The sequence below is a fragment of the Carcharodon carcharias genome, chromosome 6 (genome assembly GCF_017639515.1).
Source record: "Carcharodon carcharias isolate sCarCar2 chromosome 6, sCarCar2.pri, whole genome shotgun sequence".
Classification (NCBI taxonomy): Eukaryota; Metazoa; Chordata; class Chondrichthyes; order Lamniformes; family Lamnidae; genus Carcharodon; species Carcharodon carcharias.
The window spans coordinates 140,053,624-140,074,646 of record NC_054472.1 but is presented as its reverse complement, the minus strand read 5'-3'; the positions used below and the strand labels follow the sequence as shown (position 1 = coordinate 140,074,646).

Sequence of the window (21,023 nt, the reverse complement as noted above, 5' to 3'; positions counted from 1 at the left end):
CGCACACTTCCGCACTCGCGCTCCTCCTGCCTCCACCCCAGCAGCGCTGAGCACTGCAGCACCCATTTCACACTGGCTCGCCAATTAACGTCGGGGCCCGATGGCAAGCAGCGGTCAGCTTCATGACTGCTCCCAGGCCCGCCCGACTAGGGCAAAATTCTGCCCTATGTTATTTGACTCCCATCATCGGACCTCAACAATTGAAGGGGAGACTTTTAAAAAGTAACAGTTACTTAATTTCGCACGTTTGTCAAATATCCCTAAGTAGTTAGTGAACAATTACAAGATTTTTTCTGTAAACATACATGGAAATTGAGGCCACCACATGGAAACAGATGTCACTAAACAACAATCTTTACTTCACACAGCGAAAGGCAGCACTTGTGTCTTTATCTGATGGTGAGAGAAGAAACATATTTGCTTTCAAAGTATCTTTCTACATATACTTCAACAAAGGGTATTACACGAATCAGGCCACTCAGCCCACAGGTATGCCAGTATTTAAATGCCACTTTCTTCCCACTTGCCCCTGTGTATCTCTGTCCTCTTTTTCCTCACATATGCATCAATGTTATCTGCTTCAGCTGCTGGCAGTGAGTTCTGTATTCTCACCACTCTCTGTACAAGGAAATTCCTCCTGGATTCTTTTGTGCAGAAAAGTTGGGCAGTGCTAGCTGAAGTTGAGGTAAAGAAAGGCAAAATAATTGTTGATTTTATAGAGAAGATGTAAAAATGTCAGGAAAATACAACAATGTTATTGTAAGGATAGGAATTTTGCGTGTGTGTGTGTGTGTGTGTGTGTGTGTGTGTGTGTGTGTGTGTGTGTGTGATTTAATTGAATTAAAGGCAGCAGGTCTGAAGGCTTTAATGTATCAGATGGGAAACTAGGTTTGAAATGCTAAGTAGGTAAACATGGGGGAAGTTTTAGAATGTGAGGTGTAAAGGGAACATTTGCATTTTTAAATAAACCAGGCTAGCTTGAATTCAAAAGAGGGGGGTGAAATGTTTCACCTAGCCAGGAGAATTTAAGAAGCAAGGTGTTTATTTTTCCCAAAGATTACTGGTAAAATTGGCACTATGATAGATTTTTATTATTAGAGAGGTACAGTCCAAAGACAGAGTGAAGCAATGGGAATTTGCATTTAAAGGGGAAAATATGGTATCAAGGAGAAGGCTGCGTGCAAGGGAAGGCATTTTAAGATCTAACACAAGTGTGAAAAGCCTCCAGCGTCTAAGCCTCAGCTTGCTGTCTACAAGAAATCAAAGCTGAGAAAAACTCATTTTGAATATGACTGTTCAGGGTATCGTGTTACTTTGCCTGGGTCTTTTAAAATCTATGTGTCTTACTGTTGCCTTAATGGAGTCTTAGCTGGGAGTTAGATTAACTAGGGGAGCTAGGAGTTATCATAGTAGTAATTTGTAAACCTATGCATGTGCTTAAAATCATTTTTTTTAATTAATAAAGGTTTAATTTAGTTTTGTAAGAAGCCTGTAAGACTCAGTGGTCTTACTACTATGAATTCAAGGCATACATCTCGAATTAATATCGAAATTCCAAAACAGTTGTGGCAATTGTTTGAAATTTCCCTTTGGGATTTGAACAGCTCAGCATTTACCATTGGCTGTACAATAACAAATTCCAGAATTGTATCTAAGAATGACCACGTGGTTAAGTTCTTGGCAATACGATTTTTTTTTAAATTACAATTTTGGCATAACAGTCAATTATCACCTTAGATTAGTCATTGGTTAAAGTTGGCATGTTTGATCATTCGATCAAGGTACATTCAGGAAATAAGGAAATACTGTAGAGGAAGCCACTTTGATTATTAGAAATGTTTCTCATCAGGCTCCCTCCACCGGTTTTGTTCTCAAGTGGATAGAGCCTCATAAGAAGACTAGTTTCTTTCTTCTGTGGAGCTTTAATTTGAAAAAGTTCAGAATTAGCTTCACCAGAGGTCTGTTCATTCACTTGCAATGTGGGCTGTGGCTGAATCACTTACAGGTGTGGATTTCAGTCCAGCTCCAGTTAAATGAAGTTGGAGCACTGGGTGCAATTTTGATGAGCCATGTAGAGCATTCTCTGCATAAATTATTTACCTTTCTCCATATTTCAGCCGTTGGCAAGTACTTTCTAACATTTGCTAATGAAATGTTAAACTGTCAGGAGACTAGATATTATTTACCTCAAAAATATTTTATCTGCATTGAAGCTGATTTTTTAAGAATTGCTTGTGCACACTGAGCTATTATGAAATTGACCCATTATACAGGTATTGCTTCAGAAGTCATACATGTCATAACAATGTCTTAATGGTGTGTGAGCATCCAGTTGATACAATTGTACTTTATATCGGATCAGTGTTAATCGCCATAATCTGTCAGGATTAATACAAGGCATTGGAATTTTTCTTCCCTCTCAGCCGAAAGTGTGAAAAATGTCAGAACTAAACAAATATCAGAGTTCTGGAAGGAGATTCTATTTTGTGTACTCAGGGCAATATTTTTAAATATGTACAGCTTCTTTGAGCATCTGTCAATGCCTCTTGAGACAGCCAAGCATGCTGATAGTTATTCGCACACTTCATCTCACCGCAGTAGCATGCCTCAGAAACTATACAAAATATAACAGCCCCCAAACAAGAAACCAATCATCACAATGTAAGATACTTAAATAGTTCTTATACTTTTTAAAAATATAGATTATTTTTAAAGAAATACCTTTTTTAAAAATAAGGATTTAGTTAGATTCTATGCCCAGGGCATTCCTAGAGAAGTCTGTTACGATCCCACAGAGACGGAAAACTTTTAAAAAAAGAAATTCGAACTTCCAGTTGGCAGCTGAAAGGATAACATGACAATATTTCATGCTTTTCTGTAATGAACAAATTAAAAGCACGACTGAATAAACACTATTGTTGTAGGCAACTTGTACTTCAAACAATCAAACAGAACTTTCGCCTTCTACATAAAACCTTTACTCATATACTTTACATTGTCCTTTAAGTGGTCATTCGATTTTTCCAGACCCAGTCCAAAATAATTCTTAGCTCTTGGGGGCTCACTTATGTTTTTGCCTTTCCCAGCCTGGTAGCTTTTCACCCAAAGCTGTCTGTCATGGTTTTTTGTCCAGGAGACTCTTTTTCTAGCACAGGCTAGGCAAAACTGTCAGCCATGTTTCAAATGCACACGAATTCGATCTCTTCAGTCTGGGTCTGAGCTCCCACCTGTATTCCTGCACAGTGAACCGTTGAGACTTTCGGCCTCTAGTTGCTCCCTTTCTCCCGAATCCTGGAAGACTAACTTGTCTGTGAGTTTCAGGGATGGCTTAAGAAACCCTTCCCCTCTCATAGCCCATCTCCATGGCAACATGAATCACATGGGCCTTATATCCAGTAGAAATGCTGATTAGCTATTCTTTAGGCCGCAAGTCCATTTTATCTTGGAACTAAATGGACAACTTAAAAGCATAGCTGTTTACAACCTGATATTCTGAACACCTTCCAGAGACTTTTGAGATTACCAGTCTAACCACTGTATACACAGATGCTGCTGCCAAGTGTGATCACCTTACTCTTTCCTCCCAGCAAAACAATCTGGGTTTTAACAGCCAGGTCACCCAGGCCTGTTGTTAGGCAGACTTCAGAACAGATCACATGACCCCCCTTTTCATTTTACTCTAAATTAAAGATACAGTCCCAAAACAATAATCTTAAAAAACACTAATATTTGTAACAAGTCAAATTAGGGAATCACTATTAGTCAGCAGGTTCAGGTTTATTCAGTGAGTAGCCAAGTCATATAAACTCAGAAGGGCAACCTGCGCTGTTAAGCTGATCTTGGCTTGTGCAGCAGAACAATTGGACTCAGTGTCCAACTTAGGAAAATGGAGGTGTAAAAACGATCTTGGGTTTCCACTCCTGGTCACTATCCAGTGATTCCTGCTGGAAGCACAAGTATGTGAATATTCAAGGACAGAATCAGACTCATCTGTACTATCTTCTACAGTACAATATTCTTCCAATGTTCACTATTAAGGTTCATACATTGTTAAGGGCAATTGGATAAGGTGCCAGAGGGTATCCCAAAGAGTGAAGAGCTTCAGTATTTACAGACAAAGAGAAAATTAGTAAAACCAAAATTTAAACAGAATGTTAACTGATGTCTATGGATAACTGGGACTTCATTGTGGCAGTAATGCCTCATTGAGGATCTTTAACTAGTTTATTTTCAAAGCAACCTGCTCCAAAGTCTCTACCACAGATTCCACATAACAAGAAAACTTTACAGGAAACTTTTACCTTTGTGACCCCCACATTTTAAATCTTGAAAGATGAAGATGCATGAGGAGCATACAATTTTTTAAAGCTGACTTACCTTCCACAATTCTATGGCAATGGGTTGGTGAGGAGGGTTATCACTGTAAATATCTTCAATCAGTTGCCTCCAAAACTGCATCCTCATCAGACCTATTGTTTTCTGGGATACTAAATCTTGCACCTTATAAAAAAGCAAGCAAAAAAGTAAGAAATTAAGATGAAGGAATTCTTGTGTTGCACAAAGTGCAGTTCTTTTGTTTAAATAAACAAATAAATATAGCTGGCACCAGAATGAAATTAACACCACGGAGATCATTAGATCTTTATAGGCTGCTTTCTTCCAAATCAGCAGCAAGTGTTGCCACTTTGCCACTGAACGCAAAATCAGGACAATTATTTTTATCCTTCCATCCTTTAACAATATTCTGAATTCAATTTTGAGGTTATTTTTGTGTAATAAATGGAGCATCTTACAACATACTGAGCTCCCCCAGATATTGCAACAAGGAAATAGGCCATACAGCCCAACCTGTCACTGTTGGTTTTTAGCCTCCACATGAACAGCAGTCCTAATACCATGTGCCTGCTCTGTCCAATATTGGTTTATTTCCCTTTCCTTCAGCCACCTATCTAACTTACTCTCAAATACTAATATGGTCTCTACTTAAATCACCAACTTTGGCTAGCCTCATAACCCACCTGTTCTGTTCTTCAACTCTTACATTTAACCTTATAATTATAATGTCCCCTTGCTCTAAGCCCACCTCTCTGTGGAATCTAGAACACAGAAGTACAGTCTCAGGATAAGATGATGATAATTTGGGATTGAGGCGAGGAGAAATTTCTTCACTCAAAGGTTTGTGAATCTTTGGAATTCTGTACCCCAGAGGATTGCAGATGCTCGTTGAATCTATTTAAGGCTTAAATAGACAGATTTTTGGTCTCAGGGAATCAAGGGATATAGGGAGCTGACAGGAAAGTGGAGTTGAAGCCCAAGACCAGCCTGATCATATTGCAAGGCAGACCATATGGTCTACTCCTGCTCCTGTGTCTTGTGTTCTTGTAATGTAATAAAATATTCCAAGGTGCTTCACAGTTGTTTTATAAAGTAAAATTTGATATAGGGCCACATAAAGCAATGTTACCACAGAGCTGGGTCAAAGAGCTAGATTTTAAGGAACATCTTAAAGGAGGAAAGAGGAGTGGGGAGTTGGAGAGGCATAGGGTGGGTATTCCAGTTTAGGGCCTTGGCAGCTAAAAGCAAGGCAACCAATGGAGAAGCAATTAAAATAGCATTTGCTCAAGAGACCAGAATTAGAACAGTGCAGATAGTTCAAAAGGTTGTGGGGCTGGAGGAGATTACAGCAATAGGGAGGGGCAAGGTCATGGAGGGATTTGAAAACAACAATGAAAATTTTAAAAGTCAAGGCATTGCTTATCCAGGAACCTGGTGCAGGTCAGCGAGCTTATGCGTAACGAATGAATGGAACTAGGTATAGGAAGGATACAAGCTGCAGATGATTTCAAGTTTACAGGGGGCTTATTCCCTCTGCTGCAGCTACTGAAACATCACCCATCCTATTAATTTCCCCTGAAGGTATTATGGTTGGCTTGAAATCCCTTGGATCTCAAGACCCAACCCACGTGGTAACCTGTGACTTCAGACCCAACCACTCACAGACCTGCACCCTCTCCTGCGAGTTTTTCTCCCAGTCGCTTTTCCTCACGGTAACTATGCTCTCAGTCACTTCTTAAACTCGAACCCTTTACTGTTGCAAATTATTCTCTTTCACCATCAGCAATGCGACAGGAGATCTGCTAGTAATATATTCATGGCTTTCTTAAAACACTTTCCACAACACATTCCCTACTATAGTTTGTTAAAGAAGAAAGGAAAGAAAATACTTCCATTTACAAAACATCTTTCGTGACTACAGACAAGCTAAAGCACATTGCAGCCAATGAAATACATTTGAAGTATAGCCACTGTTGTAATGTTTTTAACCTTATGCACAATATCACTTAAAAAAAACTTGCACTTCATATTGTTTGGAGATGCAGACTGCTGTTAAATTAACCTTACATGTCTGGTGAGAGAACTTTTCTATTCACATAACACTGCTGAGAACTGAGAATCATTAATTTAAAAACACTAAAATAAAAATAAAATACTGCAGGTGCTGTAAATCTGAAATAAAAAACAAAAAAAAGCTAGAAAAACTCAGCAGATCTGGCAGCATCTGTGGAGAAGAAACAGAGTTAACGTTTCGAGTCCATATGACCTTTATTCAGAAGTTAAAAACACATTCACTTCCAACAGAACTACGAGAACACTTACCTGAGCCAACTCCGCATTGAAAGCTCTTAACGCAAACACTGAGCTGCGGGACTCTGGAGGAAGCAGCAGAGAGGCAAGGAAACCTTCATAATCTCGATTTCTATGTGGAAGGAGAGTACAAACTTATAAACATAGATTTAGTTCATTTTAGTCAGAATATAAATACTGACAACACAAAAACAAGCACAGCAGGATACCTGAAGACCTAAAATTTGCCTATGCAGTCAATTCTACCAATGTGAAATTGCTGGCGAGAGAAAATATATTAAAAATTCCAAACTATTTTCATCCATCGGGTTATTTATGTAATAGTACAGAGTAAACAGTTCATGCTGCATTACAATATAGTGTGAATTCAATTTAAAAAATCATAGGCTAGAAAACTCTAACAAACACACTGGAATTGAAATCCTGCTCAGGATTTAAAAAGAAACAGATGCTATGCCTTAGGATGAGGAAATGCCATCAGAATCAAACCCATTTCAATGCTAGACTCAACCACCTATTCCCAGTCTTTCCTCCTTGATGGAGTCAAAAAAAGCCATGGTCATTTCAGGAAATTTCTGAAGATTTCTTACCAATCTTTTCAAGGGCAAATCAGGTCAGCACTAAAATGAGACTAGATTTTAACATTTAAGCAAATTTATTCACCCATGGCAGTGGCAGCAATGAATAAAATAATAGGGATCTACCCCAGCAAGAATGCAGAGATTATTTCTCACTTTGAGCCTTTCTACATACTATCTTAAATACCTTTTGTCTCAATTACCATTTTCTGCTGCTCTAATGACTTTCAGGTGGTGTTACTAATTTTTTAAAAGAAAGGCTAGGAGCGATCAAAGTAATTTTTCAACACTACAGTTTAGATGTCTCCTGAACAATGAGACATTCTTAATGAATGGGCTATTGTTTGTGGAGCTCTTCATGACAACAGTCAATCATGCCTGCCAGTGGATTGAGGGCTTCATATGCGACCGACTGAAACAGACGAGCTATTTTAGGTAAGATGTATTTTAAGATAAAAACAAAAAAACTGCGGATGCTGGAAATCCAAAACAAAAACAGAATTACCTGGAAAAACTCAGCAGGTCTGGCAGCATTGGCGGAGAAGAAAAGAGTTGACGTTTCGAGTCCTCACGACCCTTCGACAGAACTTGAGTTCGAGTACAAGAAAGAGTTGAAATATAAGCTGGTTTAAGGGGTGAGGGGAGAGAGAGAGAGAGAGAAGTGGAGGGGGTGGTGTGGTTGTAGGGACAAACAAGCAGTGATAGAAGCAGATCATCAAAAGATGTCAACAACAATAGAACAAAAGGACACATAGGCGTTAAAGTTGGTGATATTATCTAAACGAATGTGCTAATTAAGAATGGATGGTAGGGCACTCAAGGTATAGCTCTAGTCGGGGTGGGGAGAGCATAAAAGATTTTAAAATATTTAAAAATAATGGAAATAGGTGGGAAAAGAAAAATTTATACAACTTATTGGAAAAAAAAGAAAGGGGGAAACAGAAAGGAGGTGGGGACGAGGGAGGGAGATCAAGACCTAAAGTTGTTGAATTCAATATTCAGTCAGGAAGGCTGTAAAGTGCCTAGTCAGAAGATGAGGTGTTGTTCCTCCAGTTTGCATTGGGCTTCACTGGAACAATGCAGCAAGCCAAGGACACACATGTGGGCAAGAGAGCAGGGTGGAGTGTTAAAATGGCAAGCGACAGGGAGGTTTGGGTCATTCTTGCGGACAGACCGCAGGTGTTCTGCAAAGCGGTCGCCCAGTTTACGTTTGGTCTCTCCAATGTAGAGGAGACCACATTGGGAGCAACGAATGCAGTAGACTAAGTTGGGGGAAATGCAAGTGAAATGCTGCTTCACTTGAAAGGAATATTTGGGCTCTTGGATGGTGAGGAGAGAGGAAGTGAAGGGGCAGGTGTTGCATCTTTTGCGTGGGCATGGGGTGGTGCCATAGGAGGGGGTTGAGGAGTAGGGGGTGATGGAGGAGTGGACCAGGGTGTCCAGGAGGGAGCGATCCCTACGGAATGCCGATAGGGGGGGTGAAGGGAAGATGTGTTTGGTGGTGGCATCATGCTGGAGTTGGCGGAAATGGCGGAGGATGATCCTTTGAATGCAGAGGCTGGTGGGGTGATAAGTGAGGACAAGGGGGACCCTATCATGTTTCTGGGAGGGAGGAGAAGGCGTGAGGGCGGATGCGCGGGAGATGGGCCGGACACGGTTGAGGGCCCTGTCAACGACCGTGGGTGGAAAACCTCGGTTAAGGAAGAAGGAGGACATGTCAGAGGAACTGTTTTTGAATGTAGCATCATCGGAACAGATGCGACGGAGGCGAAGGAACTGAGAGAATGGGATGGAGTCCTTACAGGAAGTGGGGTGTGAGGAGCTGTAGTCGAGGTAGCTGTGGGAGTCGGTGGGTTTGTAATGGATATTGGTGGACAGTCTATCACCAGAGATTGAGACAGAGAGGTCAAGGAAGGGAAGGGAAGTGTCAGAGATGGACCACGTGAAAATGATGGAGGGGTGGAAATTGGAAGCAAAATTAATAAATTTTTCCAAGTCCCGACGAGAGCATGAAGCAGCACCGAAGTAATCATCGATGTACCGGAGAAAGAGTTGTGGAAGGGGGCCGGAGTAGGACTGCAACAAGGAATGTTCCACATACCCCATAAAAAGACAGGCATAGCTGGGGCCCATGTGGGTACCCATAGCCACACCTTTTATTTGGAGGAAGTGAGAGGAGTTGAAGGTAAAATTGTTCAGCGTGAGAACAAGTTCAGCCAGACGGAGGAGAGTAATGGTGGATGGGGATTGTTCGGGCCTCTGTTCGAGGAAGAAGCTAAGGGCCCTCAGACCATCCTGGTGGGGGATGGAGGTGTAGAGGGATTGGACGTCCATGGTGAAGAGGAAGCGGTTGGGGCCAGGGAACTGGAAATTGTTGATGTGACGTAAGGTGTCAGAGGAATCACGGATGTAGGTGGGAAGGGACTGGACAAGGGGAGAGAGAAGGGAGTCAAGATAACGAGAAATGAGTTCTGTGGGGCAGGAGCAAGCTGAGACGAACGGTCTACCGGGGCAGTTCTGTTTGTGGATTTTGGGTAGGAGATAGAAGGGAGCCGTCCGAGGTTGGGCGACTATCAGGTTGGAAGCTGTGGGAGGAAGATCCCCAGAGAAGATGAGGTCAGTGTCAGTCCTGGAAACAATGGCTTGATGTTCAGTGGTGGGGTCATGGTCCAGGGAGAGGTAGGAGGAAGTGTCTGCGAGTTGACGCTCAGCCTCCGCGAGGTAGAGGTCAGTGCGCCAGACAACAACAGCACCATCCTTGTCAGCGGGTTTGATGACAATGTCAGGGTTGGACCTGAGAGAATGGAGTGCAGTAAGTTCAGAGAGAGACAGGTTAGAATGGGTGAGAGGAGCAGAGAAATTGAGACGACTAATGTCGCGCCGACAGTTCTCAATGAAAAGATCAAGAGAAGGTAAGAATCCAGAGGGAGGGGTCCAGGTGGAGGGAGAATATTGGAGATGGGTAAAAGGATCCGTTGAACTGGGAGAGGACTCCTGCCCAAAGAAGTGAGCCCGGAGACGAAGACGGCGGAAGAAGAGTTCAGCATCATGCCGATCCCGAAATTCATTGAGGTGAGGGCGTAAGGGTATGAAACTAAGTCCTTTGCTGAGCACTGAACGTTCAGCATCGGAGAGGGGAAGGTCAGGGGATATAGTGAATAAACGGTTGGGATTGGAAGATGGGGTGGGGCGGAGGGACGGGCAGGGGTGGAGGGTCCTAGATGGGTCCGGCCCATCTCCCGCGCATCCGCCCTCACGCCTTCTCCTCCTTCCCAGAAACATGATAGGGTCCCCCTTGTCCTCACTTATCACCCCACCAGCCTCCGCATTCAAAGGATCATCCTCCGCCATTTCCGCCAACTCCAGCATGATGCCACCACCAAACACATCTTCCCTTCACCCCCCCCATCGGCATTCCGTAGGGATCGCTCCCTCCGGGACACCCTGGTCCACTCCTCCATCACCCCCTACTCCTCAACCCCCTCCTATGACACCACCCCATGCCCACGCGAAAGATGCAACACCTGCCCCTTCACTTCCTCTCTCCTCACCATCCAAGGGCCCAAATACTCCTTTCAAGTGAAGCAGCATTTCACTTGCATTTCCCCCAACTTAGTCTACTGCACTCGTTGCTCCCAATGTGGTCTCCTCTACATTGGAGAGGCCAAACGTAAACTGGGCGACCGCTTTGCAGAACACCTGCGGTCTGTCCGCAAGAATGACCCAAACCTCCCTGTCGCTTGCCATCTTAACACTCCACCCTGCTCTCTTGCCCACATGTCTGTCCTTGGCTTGCTGCATTGTTCCAGTGAAGCCCAATGCAAACTGGAGGAACAACACCTCATCTTCCGACTAGGCACGTAACAGCCTTCCGGACTGAATATTGAATTCAACAATTTTAGGTCTTCAACTCCCTCCCTCATCCCCACCCCCTTTCTGTTTCCCCCTTTCTTTTTTTCCAATAAATTATATAGATTTTTCTTTTCCCACCTATTTCCATTATTTTTAAATATTTTTAAATCTTTTATGCTCTCCCCACCCCCACTAGAGCTATACCTTGAGTGCCCTACCATCCATTCTTAATTAGCACTTTCGTTTAGATAATATCACCAACTTTAACGCCTGTGTCCTTTTGTTCTATTGTTGTTGTCATCTTTTGATGATCTGCTTCTATCACTGCTTGTTTGTCCCTACAACCACACCAACCCCCTCCACTTCTCTCCGCCCCCCCGCCCCCCCCCCCCCCCCCCCCCCCCCCAAACCAGCTTATATTTCAACTCTTTCTTGTACTCGAACTCAAGTTCTGTCGAAGGGTCATGAGGACTCGAAACGTCAACTCTTTTCTTCTCCGCCGATGCTGCCAGACCTGCTGAGTTTTTCCAGGTAATTCTGTTTTTGTTTAGTATCTTAAGATAGTTCTTGTGTGGATCCAAATCATGGGAAAAATAGACATAGAATCCTGAACCATGACAGCAAGCAAGAAATGTTGCTATAGTGACAGAAATCAACTATTGAAATAAAGGTGCCTCCTGCCCTAGCAAGGAGTAAATTTCCAGCCATCCAGACTCCGCATGGAGTTTAAACAATTTGTACAAGTGTACAGTGGGTTGAGCTTAAACATACAATCGGTAGATAGGTGGCGGTCTAACAGTTTCGACGTGCAGGCAAAGGTTGTGAATTTCTGCCAGTGTACAACACAACTCGGGTACAAATGTCTACCTGAGTCAAGCTGTGGAGTGGGTACTGATGCAGGGGCGGGCACTGTGGGTATGATGACTGTAGATGTGTAGTGTTGACAGCGGCCGTCCTATCACTCACCTGACAAGCTGTACGCAGTATTGTTGATGCCCGGGGGCCGTTGCCCCGGTATTAGCCGCGCGCACCTTCTCCGCCACGTGCCCAGTTCGACCCTTTATGAGCAAAGCATTCCTCAGAGCACGCGCCGACTTAGCGCAGGCGACAGCAGCCAGAACCATGGTAAAGCCCCCTCGTGTCCACCTTCCTGGCACCGCGAGTACATCAATAAACACCGTCCCTCCCGACTCTGTCCTTCACTCATTCCTTCCGGGTAACAACCGATTTAAAGTGCCACACTGATTTTAAAAGTTACGTCTCATCCCCAACTGATTTATCCGGAGGAAAGCTCAACTCTCGTTTGCAGAAACGTTGTTAGGTTTTTTATGTGTCCAGTTTTTAGGGGGACCTTTTCTTATTTTTAACTTGGGGTTGGATACGATTAGGCGACGAAGGGAAAGAGGCGGGGCGATAGTGTCACTTGACAACAGCCGACTTGTATCATGTGACTGAGGGGCGCGTTAATGGCGGTTGGAGGCCGCTGCTGTCAGCAGCCTCTGGTCTGTGGCTGGTGCATGGAGCTGGCGGCCGGTGTCCTGTTGCTCTTACAGATGAGCGGCCGTTTTATTAGCGGGTAGGTGCTGATTTACATTTCCTTTTCTTGTTAAATCTCTGAATCGCTTTAAGTTTTGTAAAGTGAATCAGTCAGCTCCCGTGCTCGGCACCGCAATTGTGGATGAAGTTGCCGGAGCGATAGCTCGAACTTGCCCAAATTTCCAAACATGAGGACTTGGATTAAAAGACGGTGGTTTAATTCTGGGGCAATGAACTTGAGCAATGGGACGTTTTGGAGTATCAGGTTAGTTGGCACGATAAATCCGCGATCCTCTACACCAAAGGCTGACAGATGTCCGTCATATAACTAACTGATGAGGAAACTTCAGGACAGCAGGTAATACCTGGAGACTATTCTACCCACTTTGAAGCTGCAAATCCAGCCAGTGGATCTACCATTCAATTGATGCCATTTTAAATATTATTTTAAGGCCGGACATGATGAGTTGGAATGTTTATGCTTCTGAGGAGTTACTACTAATTGAAGGTTTAGTTAGTCCTGATACACGTGTTTGTTGATTTGATGATGGTCAGCTAATGTCTATTCCATTGTGTTTGGCATAAGATTGGCTCTAAGGTGGAATGCCTGGCGAGGTGAGGGCTTGGTAATCAGGACCAGTGTCACCAAATTGTCCGTGGGGCCATGCCGTGTGGAAGGTGCCTGCCGCATTTCCATATGTTAGAAAAATGACAACTTCAAAAGTATTTAATTGGTTGTCAAGGCACTTTAGGATGTCATAAGATTGTAGTAGTCATTATAGAAATAAGAAAATAAAAACAGGAGTTTTTAGCCCGTTGAGCCTGTTTGAACATTCACTCGATTATGGCTCTTCTGTGACGACTCGTATATCCACTTTTGCCCCATAGCACTTAGATTTTTGTTAATCGAACATATTATCAATCTCGGATTTAATCAACAGTTCAAGTATCAACTGATGTTTGTGTAGTTCTACATTTCTACTTCTGTTTGCAATGTTAGTCTTTCCTTATCTCTCCTGAAAGATCTGGCTTGAATTATTAGACTTGATTCCTTAATAGCTCTTTTCCGTGTAAACTTCAACTTAACCAACCCATAACCTTCTAAGTTCCAGGGAATAAAGACCCCCAAGCTTGTGTGATATGTCCTTGTAATGTAAACCTTAGAATCTAGGTATTATTCTGGTAAAGCTACATTACATTCCCTCTAATAGAGCCTTCCTAAGATGTGGTGCTCAGAACTGAACACAGTATTCAGATGTGGCCTAACTCGTACTTTGGATAGTGATGACATAATTACCACCTTGTTTCTTTAGGCTTCTAGATATAAAGCCCAGTATTTAGTTAGTTTTTTTTACTATTTTTGTATCTATCTACTTTTTAATGATATATGTACATAGACATCTAAGTCCTCTAGACCTACACTGTTTCTAGCTTCACACTAAAACGTACTCTGACGTGTCCATTTTAGGCCCAAATTGGATGATCTCTTGTTGAAATCTATTTGCCATTGTTTTTCATATTGAATCTATTAATCCCTTGGTAATTTTATGCTTATATCCCCACTGCTTACATGTATTATAGAAATTTAATTTATTTTTTTCTTCCCTCCTTGTTGCTGTTAATTGACAAGCTAACTAATTTCATTGGAGGCACAGAACTGTCATTGAGGACTGGGTTGCTTTGAGAGAATTCTGCAAGCTACTGCCCTAATGAATAGATGGCCCTAACTGAACAAAGAATAGGACCTGTGTCATGGTAAACTGTTTTTAAATTCCAAACTTGGCCCTGTGTACACTTAAGTCTGTAAATATTGGTGATTATTATGGATTCAATAATTTGAGTGATACTATGAGCAGTGAGGATGCCCCCTATACTTTTCTTAGTAGTTCAGCATATTTTTCTTAGCAGTTCAGTTAAGTTACCAAAATGGCTCCTGGACTGGCAGTTTACTAGCTGTACAACTATATCTTTGGCCAACTGTTTCCATTCTTGGCCCTTTCTCCCTCCCTTCCATTGTTTAAGTTCTTCTTGCTTTAACTGGGTGTATTTTTAGCCCTAACTATAAGTTAACAGTTAGTTTAATGTTACCTGGACTAACTGGCCATCCGCTGACCAAGTCTAATCTTTGTTTTCCTCAGTGAACAGTCTAGTTCCAGGCAAGAGTTTCATTCTCCTGAGCCGGTCCATTTCTTTGCTTCCTCTGGATCTTATTGTGATTTTCGGCCTCATGGCCATTTTTCTGTCCCGTGGTCAATTCTCAAGCCCGTTATTTCTATTTGCTTTTTTTTCTTCTTTTTTTCTTTTTCTCTTCACCACTTCTAGACTCTTCTATCCTGTTGTCATACCTCCATTCATTAACCTCTCATATTCTGCACCTACCCCCCCCAGTGCCCTACCCACCTCTTCATATGTCAACCTTCCTACTCTGATGTCATTACAGAGTTATTCCCTCTTGGATAAGCCAACAGCTCCCTCCATGCCTCTCTTGGTATTTTCCAAAGGGCCTCCTTACAAGCAGCAACCTACTGTCTTCTGAGGAATAACCTTTTAACAAGAACATAAAAAAATAGGAGTAGGCCATTTGGCCTTGAGTCTGTCCACCATTCAATAAGGTTATAGCTGATCTAATTGTGGTCTTAAGTCCACTTTCCTGCCGGCACCCCCCCCCCACCCCCCAATCCCCCAATAACCTTTGATTTGCTTGTAAATGAAAAGTCTGTCTTTTTTTTACCTCCTTTGCATCTCACTCGCCTCTCCACTACTGACCCTATGAACTCTGGCAGCACATCAGCTGTAATGGTGCCATCCACATCCTTCTCCAGATGTCGGTTCACTTGTGAGAAGACCTGTGCTAGGAGGTAATGATGCCTTCCTCCTGAATGAAGCCTCCCCATCTGGCTTTTTTTCCACTGCTTATCAAATGAGCGCAGCTGAGGAACTGAGTGCATACCTGAGAGTTTGGTGAGTGGGGGAGTTTAAAGTGTTAATGTTCTTATAAATCTAGTCTAGTCTGTAATTAACAGTAACTGTAAAGTACTGTGTATGTAGACTGTTTCTTCCAATCTTGGACAAGTAAACACACTCTGCTGAGAGAGCTGAGTAGTTAATTAGCTAACTGAATCTGGTTTTCTATAAATTCAGGGTTCTTTAGAGCAGCTAAGGCAAATAAGTTTTTTTTATTATTTGTTCATGGGATGTGGGTGTCACTGGCTCGGCCTGCATTTATTGCCCATCCCTAACTGCCCTTGAGAAGGTGTTGTTGAGCTGCCTTCTTGAACTGCTGCAGCTCCTGTGGTGTAGGTACACCCGCTATGCTTGTTAGGGAGGGAATTCCAGGATTTTGGCCTAGTGACAGTAAAGGAACGGCAATATAGTTCCAAGTCAGAATGGTGAGTGGATTGGAGGGGAACTCCTAGGTGGTGGTGTTCCCATCTGTCTGCTGTCTTTGTCCTTCTAGATTTTGGTCGTTGGTTTGGGAAGTGTTGCCTAAGAAGACTTGATAAGTTCCTGTAGTGCATCTTGTAGATTGTACACACTGCTGCCACAGTTCACCGGTGGTGGAGGGATTAAATATTTGTGGATGGGGAGCCAATCAAGCGGGCTGCTTTTGTCCTGGATGGTGTCAAACTTGAGGGTAGTTGGAGCTGCACTCTTCCAGGCAAGTGGAGAGTATTCCATCACACTCCTGAATTCTGCCTTACAGATGGATGACAGGCTTTGGCAAGTCAGGAGGTGAGTTACTTGCCTCAGGATTCCTAACCTCTGACCTGCTTTTGTAGTCACAGTATTTATATGGCTAGTCCCGTTCGGTTTCTGGTCAATGGTGACCTCCAGGATGTTGACAGTGGGGATTCAGGGATTCTCTCTTGTTGGAGATGGTCATTGTTTGGCACTTGTGTGGCACAAATGTTACTTGTCAGCCCAAGCCTGGATATTGTCCAGGTCTTGCTGCATTTGGACATGGATTGCTTCAGCATCCAAGGAGTTGCAAATGGTGCTGAAAATTAAGCAATCGTCAATTAACATCGCCACTTCTAATCTTATGATGGAAGGAAGGTCATTTATGAAGCAGCTGAAAATGGTTGGGCCTAGGTCACTACCCTGAGGAACTCCTGAAGTAATGTCCTGGAGCTGAGATGATTGACCTCCAACAACCACAACCATCTTCCTTTGTGCTAGGTATGACTCCAACTAGTGGAGAGTTTCCCCCCGATTCCCATTGATTCCAGTTTTACTAGGGCTCTTTGATGCCACACTCAGTCAAATGCTGCCTTGATGTCAAGGGCAGTCATTCTCACTTCACCTCTGGAATTCAGCTCATTTTCCATGTTTGAACCAAGACTGTGTTGAGGTAAGGAGCTGAGTGACCCTGGCAGAAACAAAACTGGGCATCACTGAGCAGGTTATTGCTAAACAAGTGCAACTTGACAGCACTGCCGATGACCCCTTCCATCACTTTACTGCTGATTGAGAGTAGACAGATGGGGTGGTAATTGGCCGGGTTAGATTTGCCCTGCTTTTTGTGTACAGGACATACCTGGGCAATTTTCCACTTTGGTGGGTTGATGCCAGTGTTGTAGCTGCTCAGTGTTGTAGCTGCTCAGTGTTGTAGCTGCTCAGTGTTGTAGCTGCTCAGTGTTGTAGCTGCTCAGTGTTGTAGCTGCTCAGTGTTGTAGCTGCTCAGTGTTGTAGCTGCTCAGTGTTGTAGCTGCTCAGTGTTGTAGCTGCTCAGTGTTGTAGCTGCTCAGTGTTGTAGCTGCTCAGTGTTGTAGCTGCTCAGTGTTGTAGCTGCTCAGTGTTGTAGCTGCTCAGTGTTGTAGCTGCTCAGTGTTGTAGCTGCTCAGTGTTGTAGCTGCTCAGTGTTGTAGCTGCTCAGTGTTGTAGCTGCTCAGTGTTGTAGCTGCTCAGTGTTGTAGCTGCTCAGTGTTGTAGCTGCTCAGTGTTGTAGCTGTGGAGCTGAGTGCATACCTGAGAGTTTAGTGAGTGGGGTGGGTGGAGGGGAAGAGTTTGGAGTGAGGGAAAGGAAGTGTTCCTTTCCTCTTTTTTTCTATCTTTGTCACCCTCTTACTCTACTACAGGGAAAGGAGATGGCTGTTCGTGAATATCTGCTAAATGGTTAAGGTCAGTTCCAGCCCTAAGGATTAAAATAGAATACAAACTAGTGGTAAAGGTAATAAAATATATAAAGAAACAATTTAAATGAGTGAATAATGTAATTAAGAAATTAATTAAAACTCATTAAGGATGATAGGACAGGTGATGTCAAGGTTGCAGCATGTGGGAGCTCCTGGATGCAGATGTGATCCAGTTCAAACACATCTGCGGTAAGTGTTTGTGGCTTAAGGAGCTTTGGGTCAGAGTGAATGAGCTGCAGGCTGAGCTGTAGACACTGCAACACATTAGGGAGGGGGAAAGTTACCTGGAAGCTTTGCAGCAGGAGACAGTCACATTACTTAGGACAGGGTGTTCTAATTTGGTCGGGGATAAGAGGGCGCGACTGTGAATGAGGCCAGTAAGGGACCCAGGGGGCAGGATTACAGGAGTGTCAGCTTCTGCAATTGTCCAATGGATCTGAGGCACTTTCCACTTGTTTGGATGAGAGTTTGGGCTGCAAGATGGATGAGCAAACTGACCATGGCATCGTGGTACAGGTAGCCATTCAAATGGGTGGAACAAAAAGGAATGCATTGGTAGGGAACCGTATAGTGAAGGGAATTGACACTGTTCTCTGCAGCAAAGAGCTAGAATCCATACTTCTCTGTTGCTTACCCTGTGCCAGGGTTCAGGACATCTGCTTAGGACTGGAGAGGAACTTGCAGTGAGGGGGGAGGATCCAATTGCCGTGGTCCATGTAGGTACCAGCAATATAGGTGGAACTAAGAAAGAGGTTCTTTGTAGAGTATGAGGAGCTCGGCACTAAATTAAAAAACAGAATCTCAAAGGTTATAATCTCTGGATTATTAACTGAGCCACGTACAAATTTGCATAATAGGGTACATAAAAATAGAGCGACGAATACGTAGCTCAGACAGGTGTGAGGGAAATGGGTTCTGGTTTGAGGGGCACTAGCACTAGTAATGGGGAAAGTGGGGGCTGTACTGTTGGGTCGGTCTGCCATTGAACTATGCTGGGATCTGTGGTCTTGCAAACCACATAACTAGGGAAATAGAGAGGGTTTTAAACTAAATAATGGGGGCAAGGAATCAAATGTGGCAGATGTGATATATCAAAGTAGAGCCAAGGGAAGAGAGGAAGGTATTAATATGGGAAATGATAAACAGGACAGGAAGGGACAAGGAGTACAAGTCAAAGAGTAAGCCAATAGATAAGCCTAAAGTTTACAAAAATAACATGACAAAACTTAAGGCTCTGTATTTGAATGCACATGGCATTTGAAACAAAACAAATGGACTGATTGTCCTGTTTGCACTAAGCAACTTGCTTGATTGGTACACTTTCCTGTTATGGCATGGCAAATGACGCGTGCCAGGCAGACCAAATCCACAAGCAAACTTGGCCACACTGTCAATGGTTTTACAATTTTTATTTATTATGAGATGTGCGCACTGAATTCAGAAGTTATGAGACTACTTAGACCTTTAGAGATTTTAAAAATTAAATTAAAGTATTTATTAACAAAAGAAAAGATTTCAAGCACATACATAAGACTGCAATTACTTAATACTAAAACAAATCCTAAAATTTCTAATTAACCTGACTCCCAATTACGCACCCCGTTTAAGGCAACAGTCCAAATAGATTTTAAATTTAAAAAGCAAGCCAGCAAGTTACCACAGTACCCACTTGACAGTGGAATTTCCAGAGGCTTTCTCCAACTTTAGTTACTGGACACAACAGACTTATGCACAAATGGCTGGAGGTTTCCTGAAGGCTGTTTCACACACTCATGTTAGATTTTACGTGGCTCCCAACAATTTTACATGGCTCCCAACATAGCCTTTCATTTTCCTTTTATATATGTTCCTCTTTCTTTGATCTGTAAATTCCATTGTTCCTTATGTCTTTGGAAATATACTTTACCCAAAATACAAAAACTTTCATATTGCTAATATTGTCAGTAGCCTTTGGGAAAAATAAACACTGGTGGTCCTTGCTAATCTGGCTAGTTATAAACATCCTAACATCCTTTGAAATCCAAACAACTCATTCATTTATCTAAAAATGCAAACTTCCTTCACATCCTATATGCTAAGCCAGCATCTGTGTTTACTCATTAGCATTTCAAGTACATTTCTACACTTAACTTCTTTTGCTAATTTCAAGCTTGCAGTCTACCTGACTCCAATGTAATTAAATCTCTCAGAACCATCTACACTCGTACCCATAACCTACTTCACAATAAACCAGACTAATATTATGAAAATTATTATACTTTTGTAACATTCCACAAACATTCCCTCCCTCCACCACCAACGAACAGCAGGAGCAGTGTGTATCATCTACAAGATGCACTGCAGAAACTCACCAATGCTCCTTAGGCAACACCTTCCAAACCCATGACCACTACCTTCTAGAAGGACAAAGGCAGCAGATACATGGGGACACCACCACCTGAAAGTTCCCCTCCAAGCCACTCACCATCCTGACTTGGAAATATATCTCTGTTCCTTCACTGTTGCTGGGTTAAAATCCTGGAACTCCCTTCCTAACAGCACTGTGGGTGTACCTACACCACATGGGCTGCAGTGGTTCAAGAAGGCAGCTCGCCACCACCTTCTCCAGGACAATTAAGGATAGGCAATAAACTCTGACCTAGTCAGTGATGCCCACATGAATGAGTTTAAAAAAAAAGGATCTTTGAATCAATCTTCAAAGCTATTGGCAAGTAATATTTTACTTCAGTCAAGATTAACAGCAGTACCAGCATCAATTTTAATAGTATCAAAGCCTTGGAAGCAGTTCAGAGAAGGTTTACTAGATTAATTCTTGGAATGAGTGTGTTGTTTTATTAGGAAAGGCTAGACTTGTATGCACTCGAGTTTAGTCGAGTGAGAGGCGACTTGATTGAAACATAAAATCCTGAGGGAACTTGACAGGGTGGATGTGAAAAGAATATTTTCTCGTGGGAGAATCTAGAACTAGGGGCCACTGTTTAAACATAAGGGTTCAGCCATTTAAGCCAGAGATGAGGGAGCACTTTTTCTGAGGATTGAGACTTTGGAATTCTCTTCCTCAAAAGGTGGCTGAGGCAGATCTTTGAATATCTTTAAGGCAGAAGTGGATAGATTCTTGATAAGTAAGAGAGTGAAAGTTATCAGGGTAGACTTCTTTCCTTAAATAAGGAGACCAATATTATACACAGTACTCCAGATGTGATCTCACCAATGCGCTGTATAACTGAAGCATAACTACCATATTCCTGTATTCGTTTCTCCTTGCAATAAACTATAA

At 42.8% G+C, this 21,023-nt stretch overlaps 2 protein-coding genes across 6 annotated transcripts in view; one reads left to right on the top strand and one right to left on the bottom strand.

Moving 5' to 3' along the window:
- The window catches only part of ndufaf6 (NADH:ubiquinone oxidoreductase complex assembly factor 6), a 37,800-nt gene extending 25,342 nt beyond the window's left edge, over positions 1-12,458 (bottom strand). The window contains exons 1-3 of the mRNA XM_041190064.1: positions 12,042-12,458; positions 6,658-6,757; positions 4,378-4,500 (exon numbers count right to left, since the gene is read on the bottom strand). Coding sequence (XP_041045998.1) covers positions 4,378-4,500; positions 6,658-6,757; positions 12,042-12,199 — 381 coding nt within the window. The 5' untranslated portion in view covers positions 12,200-12,458. The remainder of the gene's footprint in view (positions 1-4,377; positions 4,501-6,657; positions 6,758-12,041) is intronic.
- Positions 12,459-12,528: 70 nt separating this feature from the next.
- Positions 12,529-21,023, top strand: part of nagpa (N-acetylglucosamine-1-phosphodiester alpha-N-acetylglucosaminidase) — a 90,875-nt gene continuing 82,380 nt past the window's right edge. For 2 of the 5 annotated variants that reach the window (XM_041190115.1, XM_041190111.1), the window contains exon 1: positions 12,529-12,651. In XM_041190115.1, coding sequence (XP_041046049.1) covers positions 12,542-12,651 — 110 coding nt within the window. In that variant the 5' untranslated portion in view covers positions 12,529-12,541. Of the gene's footprint in view, positions 12,652-14,241; positions 14,367-15,394; positions 15,573-21,023 lie in introns of all 5 variants that reach the window. The other 3 variants (XM_041190113.1, XM_041190112.1, XM_041190114.1) reach the window with 3 other exon arrangements.